The 19,021-nt window shown below is 34.2% G+C and overlaps 1 protein-coding gene across 2 annotated transcripts in view; it reads right to left on the reverse strand.

The window, feature by feature from the left end:
- The window catches only part of Tmtc4 (Transmembrane O-mannosyltransferase targeting cadherins 4), a 199,068-nt gene that overhangs the window by 142,351 nt on the left and 37,696 nt on the right, over positions 1 to 19,021 (reverse strand). For both annotated transcript variants that reach the window (XM_035354750.2, XM_035354749.2), the window contains exons 6-7: positions 16,400 to 16,788; positions 3,219 to 3,411 (exon numbers count right to left, since the gene is read on the reverse strand). In XM_035354750.2, the coding sequence (XP_035210641.1) occupies positions 3,219 to 3,411; positions 16,400 to 16,746 (540 nt within the window). In that variant the 5' untranslated portion in view covers positions 16,747 to 16,788. The remainder of the gene's footprint in view (positions 1 to 3,218; positions 3,412 to 16,399; positions 16,789 to 19,021) is intronic.

Genomic DNA, 19,021 nt, shown 5'->3' on the forward strand with positions numbered 1-19,021 from the left:
TAGGCAGCGACATTCGTGATTCGAATAGTGTACATTAGTGCGTACATAAACAGCAATTATTTAACAATGAAAATTGTCACTAGGAAAAAAGACAAGCACACAAGAATCAGAGTCGACTTTGGCAGAAGAAAAAAAGGTATCTTTTTCCGCAAGTCATGGTTGGTTTGAGAGATTTAAACAAAGACTTTCTTTACATGGTACTTTTCCTTTTTGCTGGCGCAGGCAAGAAAATTGCCAATAATGGTACAACTGTTGCCAAACAGAATATCTTCGCTGGTACTTTTTTATGCCTCATTTTCAAAACAAGTCATCGCAGCCATTTCTTACCAGATTGATTGTTTCTTTCAATACCAACATAAAATTATGTAGAAGATTTACAAAGATAATTAAAATTTATGCCCTAAGACCATTCGCGGTAATTAGGTCAATTAGGATGCAATCACACCGCTCACCTAAAGGCAAAAATGTAGAAAGGGCAAAACCAAGGGTTAAATCCATCAATTCTAATGAGAATGCACTAGCAAAATAAAGCACTGCGGTTTTACATAATTTCCAAATAAGCTATTTGTTCGAATTGAAATAATTCTTGTATTTAAACTTGTATTCCAAACTAAGATTTAACTTGAAATTAATGTAAATAATTACTGAGACAATTAGATTTTTGTAGTGTAGTTTACGCGAGATGAGATGACTTGGGGTCACGTGATACGAACCGGCGAATCAGGATGTTGAAACATGAAAGCATAGTAAATTCTTAAATTAATGTCTTTTTACAAATTTATTGTCTTTATTTATTGACTTTTTACAAAATTTTAAATGCTATTAAAATGTTTATGTCTTTAAAATAAAAAATTCTTAGAACTAACATTTGTTAACATTTTTTATGTGTATACTGTATGTTGTCACCAATAAAGTCTGCTTGGCGAGATCTGCACCGGCGAAACAGAAAAGTACCCTTTACATAGTCTAAGATTGAAAGAAGAAAGTGCATCTTCTGATTTGGGTGCAGCACATCAATATCCAGCAAAATTTGCTGAAATCATTGCCGCCAACTCCTACACTTCTGCTCAGATCTTCAGTGCTGACAAGTCCAGGTTGTTCTGAAAACAAATGCCTAAAAGAACCTTATAAGATATTTCTCCCGCCTTCTTAGCATGACTTTGTGGTGTAGTGGTGAGAACAATTGGCGCAAATTCGAGAGGTTCGTGGTTCGAGTCCCGGTAAGGGTATTGCTCATTTTTCACATCTCCTGTATCAAAAAAATCCTAATGTCTCCACAGTGGCGCTTAAACAAAAAAGGTGGTGAATGATGATTCTCCACCACCAGTATTTTGTGATTGGGTCCCCTAATCCCCCAGTTACCCTTTTAAAGGGGGAGTATATAAGGCATTTCTTCTGCTTTTTTTTGCATGCCTTCGTGGTGTAGTGGTCAACACTCGGCACGAATTCGAGAGGTCCATGGTTCAAGTCCTGGCGAGGGCATTGCTCATTTTTCATGTCTCCTGTTTTCGATATAACCTAATGTCTCTACTACCTATTTAGCTAAAGCTTGCAAATCAGCTAGTTGTCAAAAGGTAGCGAAAAATCATATAACAATTCTTTTCTGTCGCAACGCTTCAGGCAATTATATAATGAAACCATTGATAATTAACAAATCAAAAACACCACACTGATTTAAAGGAATAAATATAAATAACCTCTCCATTTATTGGATGGCTAATAAGAAAGCATGGGTCACTGCCATAGTTTTCAATGAATGGTTTCATGTTTGTCCCAGATGTCAAAAATTATTTAAATAAAAAGGATTCCCTTTTAAGGCTCTTCTATTAATTGATAATGCACCTGGTCAGCCTCAAGATTTACAACACGGAAATGCAGAAGTTATCTTTTTACCAAAGACTATAAGTGCCTTATTACAGCAGTTTGATCAAGGAACAATTTCGATTTTTAAGGCACTGTATATCAAATAAATCTTCAGGTATACTTTAGAACAAATGGAGAATGATGAATCTCTTACTCTTATGGATACTTGGAAAAAATTTACAATCTTCGATTGTGTTAAGCATGTTGGACTGTCATATACTCAAGATTAAACAATCAATGCTCAACGCATGCTGGAAAGCAATATGACCGGAAGCTGCTAAAGCTGAGAATCATATATTACTATTAGAGCATGAATATTCTCAGATCACTAACTGGCTCACACTATAGGAGGAGAAGGTTTTGAAGTTTTAGCTCAGGCAGATATTGAAGAAATGGCTGATAAAGGAAATGAATAAAGATGAGTTAGCATGGTTCATGAAACAAATAAACATGAGGAAGAGCAATCTGAACCAGTTGTGTTCATAGCAAGAAGGACTTGAATTGGGAAGAAAATTAGGTAATAATTTTTTACAAGATGGCATGAATGCTGAACAAGCTCTTTGATTCCAACAGGAGCTTAATAAGTGTTTAAATCAATATGAAGAGGTTTACAAAGATTTAGGAAAAACAACCTAGGCAATTGTTAATTACGGATTTCACAACAAAGTCTTGTCAATCCATGATCTTCCCCAATTCGTCAACCATTGAAGGAGAATCTTACCCAGAATGCTCAAGTGATGAAAGTGACATCATACAAATCAAGAAGAAAAGACTAATAATTCATGAAAGTGATGACAGTGATTAAACTTATAATAATTTTTTGAATGAGCTTATATTTTCCTAATGTAAAATAAATTAAATATGCACTTCTATTACCTACATATACTTGTTATTTTATGAATGAAGTATAACTTTACTTACTTTGAGATGTCTTAATTTTGACTTATGTAAATAAATAACTAAACTATGCACATTGTGTTTTTTGTTTTACAAGGTTTTACATAACAAAATACAAGATTTCAAGTTGCACGGTTTTGTGCGGAACCTATCTTCTACGTAAATTGAGGGAAAAGAGTATATTTTTAAAAAAAAATGATTCATTTTTTGCACTTGATCAATATACATAATCTTCCTGTTGTAGTGAATTTAAAATGCTAAAATAATTATCTTAAGAAATACTTAAAGTTCAAATTTTTTTAACATTTTGAGAAAATAGCTAATTTCTCTTAACACTGTGTATAATAAGGATGCATTAAGGACACATTACAGTACAGTTCAATAAAACATAACAAAAACCATATATAAATGAATGTCATGATCAATCAGATGCTAAAAGAACATTTGCAGACACTTACACTTTCTGTATGGATAGGATGTACTGAGAATAAGAAGGCACTTAAAAAGGCAGCTCTGGGTGCTTCTTCTTCCAATGATTTGTTTAATACAGCAGCCATAACTTTAAGCACAAGGGCACTAACAGTGCCATGAAGTAAAATATTTACAATGTGAAAGCTGCATGGCTGAAGCCCAGTAGCAAAATAATTTATTCTATAATAAAAGCATACATTCACTTAAAGAGCAATAAATTTCAACTATCATTTTAAGTTAATAAATTACAAAAACATAAATACAATGCACTGGCAGGAAAAACTTCAGGAACTATAACATCTCACATAACATGAATGATTTTGCAGCTTTGAACATAGAACTTGCATGTTCAAGAACGACAATATACTTGTTTACATTGCCATTCTCGACTTATCATCAAAATGCAGAATTGCATATTTTGGCAAAAAATAAATTTAAATAAGAACAAAAAAAAATGTAATATAAAGTGGGATTTCTCTCACAACTTTTTATGGATGCACTGGAAAAATAAATGAGAATAGTCACTCCTGACCGAACGACAAGCTTTAAAGAGTGATTTTCCATGCCATGAATCAGATTGTCTAGTAACTCCTGCAGTAACAAACAGAGTACTGGTGAATAATGAATTGAATCTTCTGGAGAGTGTTAGGCAGGGACTGCAATGATGAAAGTCAGCATTTTATTGTGTCTCGCGCATGTTCTATTAAATTTAAATCAGAATATGTGGGCCTCTTCAGATAACATTACGAGAAATTTTGAACAGGTGGCACCATGCAGATGACAGTGAACAGAACTAGTATTACAAAATATCCAAAGTCTAAATAACTTGAAAATGGTTATTGCTGCAGAAGATTTTATCTTTTGGCTAAATAAATTTATTTCCTGCATTAGCTAAAATCTGAAATATAAAGAACTAGTTATAAATTATTAATTTTGCATCAAAAAGAATACATAAGATCAGATATACTTTTATAATTTGGTCTGAAATATTTTGAAATTCTGATTTTCGAATATGATTAACCTTTGTACTAAAATATGCAAAATTTTGTCACAATCCTAATCATCAGCTGTTGTGTAGACTTTGAAATTCAAACAAATTACCTCATTATTGTAAATCAGATGTTTTACATTCTTCATGTTGCTAATATTTAAATTTACTTCTACTAATTTACCTCAACTGAGATACTGGGAAGGGGGAATTACAATATATTGACGCATGAGTGCAAAGTTAAGTTTTCAAGACATCCCAGTGAGATGATCCCAAATGAAAAGACATTCAGATGGCTAAGTGGCACTGTCTGGTAAATGCTCACTGCACTAATAGGATATAAAGGTTCAGTAAAAGGTCACTTTAATAAAGATAATATTTCATCAATTATATATTAACTCCATGGATTAGTTCCTGAGTGATTGATTTCCTGATGAATGATATAGGCTAACAAAGTGTGCTTATGCTGCAAAATAAAACTTTTGCAGTACGCAGGATTGTGGATGAATAATTCCAAAATGTAACAAAAAGGAATGGCAAACGTTCTGAAAAAGTTCCGGAAGTAACGAGAATATTTCTACCACAAGTACAAAAATGCCAAACATGGTTAAATAAGTGTACTTTTTGTAAAACTGAACTATTTTTTTTGTCTAATACACAACTTACAAATAGATCAACAGAGTAATAAACTTAAACTAAGCAATTTTCTTTACTTGTTTTGTACAGTACAAAGTCCGCGGTCTGGACTCGTCGAGACTTCCATGATTCTGGATTTGGGATTTTTCTGGACATTAGATCATTAGTTTAAATCTAATAAGATGGCATGTAGAAATAATAAATATGAAATCATGATTTATGAAATAATTAAGCATTTATGAATTTGTGATCTAAAGGGTGTGAAAATTTAGAAAAAAAAGCTTAATATTTATTTGTTTACTTTATTAAACATTTTTTTTTTTTTTCAAATTGTTTAAGTTGCTTTGTTTTTCATGCTAATACTTTCTCTTTAATTCTATAAACACACATAATTTTGGTTAAATCCTAGTACAGAAAGTCATTAATTCGGACACCCATAATCCGGACCTCAAAGCTTCGAACTTTCTGCGCATGCGTCGCGTTGACCTTTACGGCTGAGAATATGCTTGTGCGCGTGTGCAAAATACGTTTACGAGTGCACGTTTAATGTATAACGGACGGTAAAAGCTAAGCTAAAATTATTTAATTATCTATTTCAGTTAATGTTGCAGATTGTGTTGTTCCTTAATCTTCGAATTGGATACGGCTTATTATTTTTTGCAGACTGTTAGAGCAATTTTATAAAAGTAAGCTTGAACTTTCGATTATGTCAAATAGAATTTCTGATATATATTTATTAATATGTAAATGATCTACCCATAATCCGGACCTCAAAGCTTCGAACTTTCTGCGCATGCGTCGCGTTGACCTTTACGGCTGAGAATATGCTTGTGCGCGTGTGCAAAATACGTTTACGAGTGCACGTTTAATGTATAACGGACGGTAAAAGCTAAGCTAAAATTATTTAATTATCTATTTCAGTTAATGTTGCAGATTGCCTTGTTCCTTAATCTTCGAATTGGATACGGCTTATTATTTTTTGCAGACTGTTAGAGCAATTTTATAAAAGTAAGCTTGAACTTTCGATTATGTCAAATAGAATTTCTGATATATATTTATTAATATGTAAATGATCTACAAAGCGAAAGTATGTTTTGAAGTTCATTAAACAAAAAGTGGAATTGCTACAAAAAATGGATAAAGGCACATCCTTTGTTTATCTAAACTTTGTTTATCTTTCACGCCGTACAATGAATTGGAAGTTGATCTGTCAGCACTATCCTTATCTTCAGGGCAGATGATTTTATTTTATTTGGCTTATAATTCCTTATTAAATGTAGTATTTCATCTTGATGTACCCCATCTTTGATATGATTTAAATCAAATTCCTTGTCATTATAATTCGCTTCCGATAGCGAAGAAAGTAACAGAGGTTATTGAAAACAAAAAAATTTCAATTGACAAATTAGTCGGTATTCTCGGCACAGCAATTATAGGACTTGAACAGCGGAACTTTGTAACTGAACAAGAAGTTATGTCTGCTTAAAGAATTAAAGAGAATGTATTATCACATAAAAAACGAAGCAACTTAAACAACTTACATTGAAAGAAATGTTTAATAAAGTAAACAAATAAATATTAAGCTTTTTTTTTTTTTTTTTGTAAATTTTGATACCCTTTAAATCATAATTGTTCTTTATTTCATAAATTACGGTTTCATATTTTTATTTTTATAATTTCTGCATGCCATCTTACCAGATTTAAACTGATGATCTATAATCCGGAAAAATCGATAAACCGGAATCGCCAAAGTCCCGACGAGTCCGGATTAATGACTTTTGACTGTATATGGTACCACCTTGACACAATTTTGAGAATTGTTCCCTACACCAAAATGACCTGCTTAATGCTCATCATAAATGTCGCATTTACAACTCATAATAATGTAGCTAAATCCCGTGTGTACTGTATACTAGGATTAAACCAAAATTTCTTCTTCAGTTACAAAGTTCCATTGTTGAAATCCTGTAATTGCTGTGTCTAGAATTCCGACTAACTTGTCAATCAAAATTTTTTTCGCTTGCAGTAATCTATCGGTCACTTTCTTCACTACCGGTAGTGGCATTTTCTGGATCTAGAGCCATACTACAGATTTCGCCATCCATTTATTGATTGATGATTGAGGAGCATTGTCATCACAACGAAAAACTTCTTTTATATCATCTTCATATATCAACGCTTCTCCACATTTCTTTACAAAATCCATTAATTAGAAAATTTGTGATATCCGAAAACCTTCAGATTCACGGCTATCATCATCAAATTTATCCATCATTCACTATACATATTTGGCTATGTATCATGAGATTGGCGAATAAAGACAAGTTTTTCAGCTAAATTTAGTCTTGCTTCTATCATGCACTGAGACAATTGAGCCTGATTTGTATTAGTTAATTATTATACTTGTGTCTCTGCCTTGCACATACCATACCTTCCTAAGGCTTATCCGAGTCCTCAATAAATAAATTCCCACATATACTTATCTGGCACTAGAAATTTTACCATTCAATGCAGTCTCTGCAGGTCCTAAATTCATGTTACCTTTTGTTTTCTCTAAATTCTGCCACTCGGTGCAGCCATACAATCTCTGGCACTGGTTCGGGGTTTATGTGAATAAGCAAATGAGTTATTCTTAATTCAAATAGCATTAAATGTAATCGTTTGGCCTAAGAGTATCACTAACAAAATTTTTTTTAGCATATGGAAGAAATGTTTGTTAAAATTTTTCCTGTCATCATTTTTTAGCGCATTATCCGTAATCATCGCCAAGCATAATGTCACCATAAAAGGTTACCATACTCTTTGTTATTCAATTGCTAATATAAAAAAAAATTGTTTAGGCATTGCTACATGAGTCATTACTCAAGTTGTCATGTATTCATAAACATGCAGTGATGAAGCAAAATATAATAAATGATAATTCATGGGTTGTCGTCAGGGTTTTAAAATATTAGATGTAAAATCAGCAATGTACCTATGTAGAATGTTTCGGTTTGAGATGTATGCCAAGCAGATACGCAGCTATGCAGCCAAATTACTGATCAAACAGATTTATGCTAAAATGATTGTTTCTTCAATAACGAGGTATTTTATTTAGTGCTGAAGTGAAATTAAGAATTATCGAGATTCTCCACATTGGGTGTGCGGGGGGGTCAAACGCACATGCGGTAACGCACACACACAAAATAAATAAATTAAAAATTAATAAACAAATAAAAAAAGTTTGTGACTGCTTTGAGGTCCAGATTTTACACCATTCCAGATACTGGGATCACGGATCTTGGACTTTGTACTGTAGTAGTATTAAAAGCATTTTTTTGTGTTTGATGCTGATGATCGATGTTATTTGATATAGTCTACTATGTAGCTTAACATATTCTAACTTAGCAATCAACTAACTTCATCAAAAGATATCGAATTACACGGGTACGCATTTACGAGACAAGACAAGATCCATCATTTCAGAAAAGAAATGAAAGGCATACTGTTCTCATGAAAGCAGAAGTAAAACTTTCAACAGCTTCTATTAAATTTGTAAAAATAAAAATAAAACCTATTTCATATCTCCTTTCCTAAATTGTTTCACAAAGAACAAACAGAAAGTTAGAACACCATTATTTCAAAATTTTTTTTTTTCCCTCTTCAGTTTCCTAACCAGTTAAAGCACTCACACTCTCTTGGAAAAAATGGAATAGTTTGCAATTAAAAAGGCACAATAATCAGAAGATAAGCTATCCTTTGGCTTCCTTATATCACTAAGAAGCACAGCAAAATACATAAGAAAACTTGCAGAATATACAAAATTAGATAATAAATTGAGATAGGAGAAATTGAATATATATATACTTTATGAATTTAAATTATGCTTCATATTAGATTAACTACAAATTTTTCAACATACAGGCTTCTAAAAATTCTTGTAAGAGAATGAATATGGACAGTTAAACAGCAGTAATTACAAACGTTTTGTAAAACTCATTGCTGTCCATAAAAATGAAATCTCAGAAAGCCAATACTTAACACACTAACTGCAATTAGAACTCTCAATAAGAAATGTGACATGTCAAATATATACGTACACCTGGCACTGGTTATAATGGTTCCTTGTTTCCTACAGGGAATGTTTGCTTCAAGACCTATCCCTATACCTCGCACCAGTCACAAAGCCTCTGTCAAAGACATCGAGAGGTGTGCGTCCATCCAACATGATGCCTGCCCAGATAATTACACCGCCACTGCCATAACTGTTGATTTCGTGGACATTGGAGGGTAGGTAGCGGGTCACTGGCTCTCTCCGAGTTTATACCGAGTATACCGAGAATCGGCGTTTAGGCTAAAACGGAACTCGTCAGAGAACAGAACGGTCACCCATTGCTCCACACTCCAATCACTATGCTGCCTGCACCATGCTAATCGGACTCTCCTGTCCGTAGACGTGAACGTGATGCAAATATCCGGTCTTCTGACAAACAACCCTCTCACATTCAGTCTTTTGGAAACAGTCACTATTGTTACACGGGTTCCTGTGCCTGCATACAAGTCCAGAAAGAGCTGAGATGCTGTAGCCCTTCTGTTACGTCTCGCTAAAATGGACAAATAGGGATCTTCTCTGGGACTCGTCGGTGAACAGAACGGTCGCCCATTGCTCCGTACTCCAATCACTATGCTGCCTGCATCATGCTAATCAGACTCTCCTGTCCGTAGACATGAGTGTAACGCAAACATCCAGTCTTTTGGAAACAGTCACTATTGTTACACGGGTTCCTGTGGCTGCATAGAGGTCCCGAGAGAGCTGAGACGCTGTAGCCCTCTGTTAAGTCTCGCTAAAATGGACAAATAGCGATCTTCTCTGACCGTCGTGGATCTTGGACGACCTTGCCCAGATTTTCTCTCAATGGATCCAGTATCCTGGAACTGTTTCCATAGGTTACACATGACACTGGGTGTTAAACTTTTCTGCATATCTGGACTTGCGATTGGTCTGCCTCTAGCCTCCCCACAATTCGCCATCTCATTCCATCATCTAAATGTTGGCGGTTACTCATTTTGACTGTTCCAATGTGAATTTAACCAATTGCTGCAAGATAACACCAAGAAATTTGCCGAGGTGTGCTAGAGAACGCAATTCGTCTTACCCTCCACGCGCTTATAATGCCTGTTTTTCTGCTGGCTTCACCTACACACACAAGTGTATGCTTACATATTTGCCATACAAGATTTGCATTTTTATCTAGAAGCAGTGGTTTTTCCTTCAGTTCAGGTCTTTTCATGCAATTTGATAAAATATGCAAATTCTTTTATTTTACCAGTATATAAAGAAATACAAAATATTAAGGCCAATACGTGCTTACCACCCAAAAGTATTCACAGAATGACTTGGAGATCTACAGACTGGCAATTTCAATCAGACTAACCACATCTTAATTGACACCACACATGCCTCAGATATACTGGATGTCAGGTTCATACCATGGGCAGAATATTGACTCAGACCATTACTTAGTAATGATGCAAATCAGAGTAAGAATCACTAATGCCCATAAAAATCAGGAGCTGAAATTAAAGAAATTTAACTGTCTACTGTTAAAAAAGAAAGCTATAAAATAGAGACGCCAGAACGAAATGGAAACTCAATTAAAAAACCTCAAATTGGAAGAATTGGTGTGTACAGATGAGAAGTAGAATCTGTTAAAAATGACTGTTTTTTTAAACTGGCTACAATCTTAGGAGAAGCAAAAATGGGAATGAGTGATGACTGGTTTGATAAGAATGTAGGGCTGCCACTGACTTTAAAAATACAGCATACAGTATATGCTTCAAGTAAAGGATACTAGATTAGATGTTGACAAACATAAATGTGCTAGAAAAAATGAAAAGAAGATCTACCACACTAAAAAGAGGAACTTTCATGAAAATCTTCTAAGAGATGTTGAACATTTTAGAGAAGTAGGGGAAAGCTGAGCTTTCTTTCATTAAATCAATCGTGGACAGGTAAATTTTATACCTACAACAACACTTTCTAGAGGGAAAGAGAGTTCTGTCTTAAGTGATAAAAATGGCATTATACAGAGATCAAACGAGCACCTGGGTGAGCTGCTGAATTCTAAACTGCATATAAAGAAAAGTGAAGTAACAAGCAAAAATCTAAAGCCTTACCTCTCTGGAAGAGATGAATCATACTATAAAGAAATTAAAAAACAATAAATCTCCTGGGCCAGACAAAAGTCCTTCAAAACAATTAAAAGCTGCAGGACCAGTTGCATTCTGCTAATTAAGAACTTCAACTCATCTGGGATTATAAGAACACTCCCATGGGAATGGAAACTTAGTACCATCAATTTGATACACAAAATGGGAGATATGCTTGATTATAATAATTATAGAGGAATTTGTACATATCCTATAAAATACTTTCAACTATTCTTTCTAAAGTCTCAATCACATATGTTTCCACTACAAGGGACTGAATGTCCAAAGGGACAAGACTGAATGTCCAAAGGGACAAGACTGAATGTCCAAAGGGACAAATCTCAGAACCAACACATTTCCATGAAACCCATGTAGCTAGGTTACCATTTTTACTTACTACAAAGTCTTGAATTCTAAACAGTAATCAATTATCACTCAGATTGGGATCATGTGATCCTTCAGAAGCAGAACTTTCGTCTGATTGGTTGATCGCTACTGGAGACGGAGATGAAACTGAAACATTATTGACAAGGTTTAAAAAAATCCCGCATAGCCAGTACATCGTTTCCATAACTAGGTGGGAATTCGCTTCCAGCAGAGCTTTTTTTTCCCAAGGAATCCTCCGGTTTAAACCAATGCAACCAGAATCTCGTTTCTCAGAAAAGTCCCATCTACGAGGAACCGTATCTAGATATGATAACCTCTTATCAGACTTTTGCCTTATGTTAATAATGCGACTGATAATTATCAATGCAGCTTTAGGAGGGGAAGACTGACTACTGAGCAGATTTTCAAAATCAGGCAGATTTTTGAAAAAATAAAGGGAATCTGGAATTGAAACACCCACTCTTTTTATCGATATCAAAACTGCATATGATTGCATTAAAAGGGAATTACTCATTCAGGCCATACATGAACTAAATATTCCTGAAAAACTTGTTGGACTGGTGGTTTTGACTCTTATGGAAACCAAGATACAAATTTGTTTACTAGGTAACCTGACAGAACAATTAGAGGTCAAGAATGAAGTGAAACAAGGGGATGCATTGGCATACCTCCTGTTTAATACTGAACTTGAAAAAGTTATTTGAGTTTCTATGATGAATACTTGAGAAAAAAAAGTATTCTGACACAACCCATAAAATACTTTCAACTATTCTTTTCAACAGACTTTTGCCTTATGTTAATAACGTGACTGACAATTATCAATGCAGCTTCAGGAGGGAAAGACTGACTACTGAGTAGATTTATCAACCTAAGACAGATTTTAGAAAAATACAGGGAATTTGAAATTGAAACATACACTCTTTTTATTGATTTCAGAACTGCATATGATTGCATTAAAAGGGAATTACTCATTGAGGCCATGTGTGAACTAAATATTCCTGAATAATGTGTTGCACTGGTGGCCTTTGACTCTTAAGGAAACCCAGTTACAAATTTGTTTACTAGGTGACCTTACAGAACAATTTGAGGTCAAGAATGAAGTGAGACAGGAGGATGCACTGGCATACCGTTTAATACTGCACTTGAAAAAGTTATTAGAGTTTCTATGATCAATACTTGAGTAAACATTTTTAACCGAATATTTAATTATGGCTTACTGTACTTGCTCTTGAGCAAGCATTAATGGCTTAGGTTAAAATAAGACACCAAATAAAGTTGCTTGATTTCTCCAATAAGCATTTGTGCCATTTGAAAAAAGTACAAAAAGATTTAACCTTTCTTACTGTATGCAAAAATAAAACTAAATATATGCCTTACCAAAATTCTGACTTACCAGTTAGTCATTTAGAAATTAGTAGTTACAGACTGGAAAAGTCTATAGCTTCACTTGTCTGGAAGCAGAGATAAATTGTAAAAATAAGATAACTTCGGAAATAATATAAAAAAGATTCTCTGCTGCAAATAGACATGTTCATGGCCTGAAGAGCTATTTAAAATACAGCTTTCTCAAGTTAAGAACTAAATTACTTCTTCACAAGAGTCTTTGACTTATGCCTCAGAAGCTTGGTTGCTGACTTTTATGTGATGTATTTATTATATTTGGGAATTTTTGACAGGAGGATATTGTGTTGCATACTTGAATCATAGAGAATGGATCATGGAGATGACCAAATTTAGAACTCTAAAAGATCTATACACAACCTAATGTTCTTCAAACTACAAAAATTTACATGGGCTGGCCATCTGACAAGAATGCGTGAAGATCGGTGTTATAGAAAAATCTTTCTGGCAAAGCCCATAGGAATCAGCTCTCTGGGTAGACCCATGATGAGGTAGACCAATTTTGTTAAAAATGACTTAAAACATTCTAAAGGTAAAAAACCAGACAAAAAGTTGCCAAAAGCAGAGATGCTTGGAGAAGGCCAGGGCCGACCCTGAGTTGTTGAAGCAATGAAGAACAACACAAGCAATTTTGCAACTGATAGAAAAATTAAATAGTTGTCAGATAAATATGGACAACTTTTATCAAAATGCAGTTGCATATTTTTGTCTATATATACAGGTGTCAGCTAAATGTGTTTTTGATCAAACATGCTATGAGCTAAATGTCTTGTCCGCTAAATGTCCCATATACTAAATGATCATGGTTGGCTAAATGTCCTGTCAGATAAATGTCCCATCAGCTAAGTGTCACAGACCCAATGACTTTTATGCTTTATCTGCTATCATTTATTATACTTTTTTAAGCATAAATCTAGTGATTTTTCTTTTAAGACCTAAAACTATAAAAATTTGAACAATCTCTGATCTCGAGTTGTGAGAATTTCTGTCTTTTATAGAAGTCTATTTAGATTTACATGAACAATGCACATTTGATTTACTATTAATCCTTTCAAGACAGGTGTCCCATCCATGCATTCCTTACGAACCACTCTCAGAGCTGAGTGTCCCACCAATGTATCACTGGAGAACTAACGCAAGGGACGAGTGATTCACGTATGCATTTTAAACTGAAACATATTTTAAAGACCACTAGAGGGCATCCTGTGTCCATTACTTTTGAACTGAATATAGTTTTAGGATCCTGAACTTCAGTTTCATCACATGCTGCAGAACATTGGTGACAGCTGTTGCAGGATAAAAAGTGTCGGCTCTTTAACTCCCCATGAGATACAAACAGTTATGTTTCTGATATCCCATCAAATCCCTTTTTTTTTTCTTAATATTATGTATGGTCTTTTATGGTTACTATGTGGAATTCTATTACACTTTGCATTGCTTTTATCTCTTATATTTCACGTACTTGCCTTTTTATTTCAGAAAGCCTTGACTTTAGTTTATTATGCCGAGAAAGCATTATTTATCCGAGGAAGGATATATGCACGTGGTAACTAAACCATTAAGTGACATGGACAAGAATGATGATTCATTTCCTAAAGAGTTGGAGAATGATATTTCTAGCGATTCTCATATGGACATTTTATCAAAGTCTGACTGTCAGCCTTCTACTTTCCGTGAAAGATTTTGTTACTTCTTTTTATAAATAGTCTTTCTTGTATTTTTATTAATTTTAAAGTTTATTAATGTACTTTGTCAATTAAAACTTTGGAAAAATTTGAATAGCGAAATTTGAATAGAAAATTATTTCTCAATCTAAGCAATTTGTTTTACATATTTTCAAGTAAAGAAAAAAGAATATTAAATACATAACACATATGATAGCTTAAGTAATAATCTAAAATAGTGCAAAAAATTATGATGGTAGAACTTAAGCTTTTGTGGGGGGGAGACAGACAGAGAATATTTGTTTTAAAATTAGGCTTAGCAATGCAAAACCCCCATCTTGTGGGATGATTCCTTTCAACTCCCATCCACCCTGATGAAACTTCTTAAACAAATGTGCGCTGTCTCGAAAGGATTAAATGTTAAATGATAGAATATTGTTTTGGCTTTCCATCAATAAACACAGAATGGTCTACACACTATTATATAACTGTATTCCCATTTTTATTGTACAGTGAAGCACGACATACATTTATCATTTCTACATCTGTTACATTTAAATGTCATTTCATCTTTGTTTCCAATAATAGAAAAATATTTCATTTATGTGACACATAAAACGTTGCATATTGCTTTCACACTGACTTACAGACTGGCATTTATTTTGCACCTTAGTTTTTCAAAAAGTCACTCCTTTCTTTTTGTAGTGTTAGGATTTTGTGCTCTGCCATATAACAAGGAGAAATGATAAGGTGCGATATCTCAGAATAGAAAGGTGTTCCAATCTGGCTGGTAGAAAGACATACATTTGCAGGGATGAAACAGAAAACTGAATGCTAGAATCATATCAATAAACCCGCTGACCAGACAGTTTACTCATGGGAGATACTTAATTGCTGTATTTCCCATGACTAACAGGAATCTACTGATAAGCACATTTTGATTGTTCTTTGCCCTTTGCATTCCTAGCGATTTGCTTAGGGCTCAAAATCAAATAGCACTAGGCAGCACCTGAGGAATATTTTTCTTTAGGAGAAATGTCAGTGTTAAAAACTTCGTAAAATGCATATTAAATCATGATGCATAATTGAAATAAATGCATGGCGACTCATTTTCTAATACAGATAGTATTCATTTTAAACCATACAGCATCACATTTATAATCTAAAATTTGGATTACATTTCTTGCTTATACATGTGTCTTGTCATTTTTAGCAGTCCTTTGAAAGACATATAAAACGTGATTTACTGTAAAATTAATTATGGTACTTTCTGATCATCTGCAGCCCTAATGAAAGGTCATGAAAAATATTTATGAGGCAAAGCAGTATAGTGGCATGTGGCAGCCCATGCTATGTCTCAAAAGTATTTACATGGTAACCCAGGCATGCACAAAGCATGTCTGTTTTGGCTGATGCGCAATGCTAAAGTTGTTCCATGCTAAGTTTGTGATTTTTTGAGGGGAAGGGAGTGAAAACAGATTGCTGTGTGCATGCAAGAAACAAAAGTGGGAAAAAAAGGGATTCCTTGAAAAAAATGTTTTGTTAATGTTTCATGCCTTTCTAATTTTACTGATTGACTGCTTTTGCACAAAATTCTTAATAAACCACTCTTTTGAAAATGGTTGTTGCCTTTTGTACATTAGCTTCATAGAAAATTAGTTACCAAGTTCATAATTTTCAGAAGGCATACAGCTAATCAGAAAGTACCTAATTTATCTACAGTGACTGCAGCTTTACTGTATAACATTTAAAACAGCAAATTACAATACAGGATATAAAACACAGATACCAGCTGAGAATGGTAATACTAATAACAGTTCCTTTTTTATAAATTTTAAAATTTATACTGCATAATAAAATATGATGTACAATTTCAATATAAAATTATATAAATAGTAGGTACCTGAATGTTAAAACTGTGAGAGGGCGATATGACTTGTGACTTGCATTATGAGTAAGTTTCGTACCCCAAAAATCATTTTTGAAAATATTTGTCAAAGGAGTATCAGGTTTTAAGTCCAAATTATTTATAACAGCTTCCGAGTCATCAAAAACAAATTCTCCATAAATGCTATTTGAGAAACATAAAACTGCGACGGCAAAAACTAAGAAAGAAGACCATGGAAGCAGGCATTTTGGTACAGGAACCAAGTCATCCCAAGCTTTAGTTTTTAGTCCAGAGCACAAAAGCTGGCATTTACCATTATCAATACAAGTTGTATTTTTGTTTTGGTCTGCCTGAAGAACCATAATCTAAGAATGGTCACCATGTGAACAATGTCTGAAAAAACACTGAAATAAAAATCAAAGTCAACAAAATTTAAATTTAAAATATCACATTACTACATAGTTAAAATATTTATAAATTAAATAATAATAATTTTTAAAATAGGTATCTATTAGAGCAAATCATTCAACAGCTATCTCTCTTAGAAGTACCACTTCACCTGCATTTTGAGTGAATCACTTAAGAACTGGCAAGTCTACTTCAGTTGGATATTTAAGCACACACTTATCAGAATGCTGCATGTAAAAACAAAAAGGTAATTTTAATGCCTTTTCTTCAATCAAAAATAAACTTATTCATGCTCATGATATTGTATGGCTAACATAAATATTCTACTGTGATGACAGTATTTATTTCAGCCAGAGTGTGAGATAATGGTATTTATTTCAGCAAAGTAATTAAACAAGAGAAAAATCCAAAACCATATTTTGCAGGAAAAAAACATTTACTACCCCTTTCAAATGAAGTAATAGCAATATGTGTATATGGAATTTGTAAGTGCAGAATGGATGAGAACCACACCAGTCTCACCACATCACTGAACTGACATGTTGTGCTCATGATAATTATGGATCACACAACAACATTAAAATATTTAAGAATTAGGATCTTTGGCAAAACGATTTGTGTCAGCATGTATAATTCAGCACTATGTATATAGAAGATGATACCCTGCAAGTAGTGCCAGATTTCTGCCTAGGCCTACAAGGCCCCGGCCTAGGGGCCTAGTGGCGGAATCTTTACATAAGCTCAAAAGCCCAGCTTGCATTATCAAAAAGGTTTATTGAAAATAATTATAATAAATATTTTTACTACATTTTGCCAAAACTATAACTTGCAGCCCTGTGCACAACAAAGCAAGAATTAGGCCTCTTTGTTTCCCTTCTCTCTTGTAAGCTGTGTTCTGCACCAACAGTCAAGCTTTAAACATGGCACAGAAAGCAAATTTCGTTCCAATGTGCAGTGTACATATACACAAGATCCGCCTACTTAGGACTAATTTTTTAGCCTACCCCCTCCACACAAGCTTACTCTCCTGTCTCTAGTCTTCTTGTGTCGATGCTTGAGATAGGGTCATTCATCTCGCTCGCATACAGCACAGAAATGGACGAGCGGTTCCTATTGTTTAATGAACCTCTCCTTTTATATTTGTTATAGAAATTACCAATGTTGCGATGTCTGACTTCAATGAAAAACTAAGCGGGTTCGAAAAAAGAAAACAAAATAAAAAAATTCGAAAAACAGCTTTTATAATGTTCCTAAGTTAAACACATTTTTCGTCTCGTCTACATCTAGACCTAGTTCTGGCTCTAGTCCTAGTACTAGTAGTACTAGTGCATTAGCCTGTGGCAGTTGTAGTGATGCTGCTGGTGACCATCAACAAGCAACTCCAATAAATGTGTCTGGCTGCAACGAGCTACCTGAAAACATTATTTCTGGAAAACCCATAACAGCTACAAAAAACCATTCTTTAGAAAATCCTCAATCTAATTCATCTTTAAGTGACGATCATGCTGAGTGGATGCTAGACGAAGTTACGTTGGAGAACCTTATTCAAAATGGCATGAAACAAAATATTGATGCTGACTTTTCTTCTCCAAGGTGTCAGTACACAGATAAAACCAGTTATCTATCGCTGTCACTTTTTAGCCGTAAAATTAAAGCAATGGTGAAACACAGCCTCAACCTTGGCTCATGTCTTCAAAGAGCAGGGGTCCAGTGTTTTGTGCCCCTTGTAAGATGTTTAGGAAATTGGGATTGCTAGCTAATGAAGGGTATAACGACTGGAAAAACACAGTTCAAAGAATGAAGGAACATGAGAATTCGGATGAACACAAGTCAGTCCTTGTGACACTATTAGCTAGTAAAAATGCTAGCGGTAGAGTTGATACGAGTATTGGTCCTAAAATGGGAAAACAAATAAAATACTGGCATGAAGTTTTTGAGGCGCATTGTGGCTGTTGTGAAGTCACTTTCTGCACGCTGATTGACATTTAGAGGTTCCAATGAGAGATTTAGATCAAAAAACAGTGGGAACTATGTTATGACCCTAGAACTTTTAACTGAGTTTCATCTTTTTCTGGACTTAACACATAAAATGCCACAGTAACAAAGGAAGTCGCACAACATCATATCTTTCTTCCAAAATATGCGATGAAATGATCAATATCAAGGCAGAAAAGGTAATAAATACAATCGTGACTGAGATAAAGCATGCCAAATATTCCTCTACCTGTG

This window comes from Stegodyphus dumicola, chromosome X1 (assembly GCF_044657685.1).
Source record: "Stegodyphus dumicola isolate Sdum_Otavi_A_Nest chromosome X1, ASM4465768v1".
NCBI lineage: Eukaryota > Metazoa > Arthropoda > Arachnida > Araneae > Eresidae > Stegodyphus > Stegodyphus dumicola.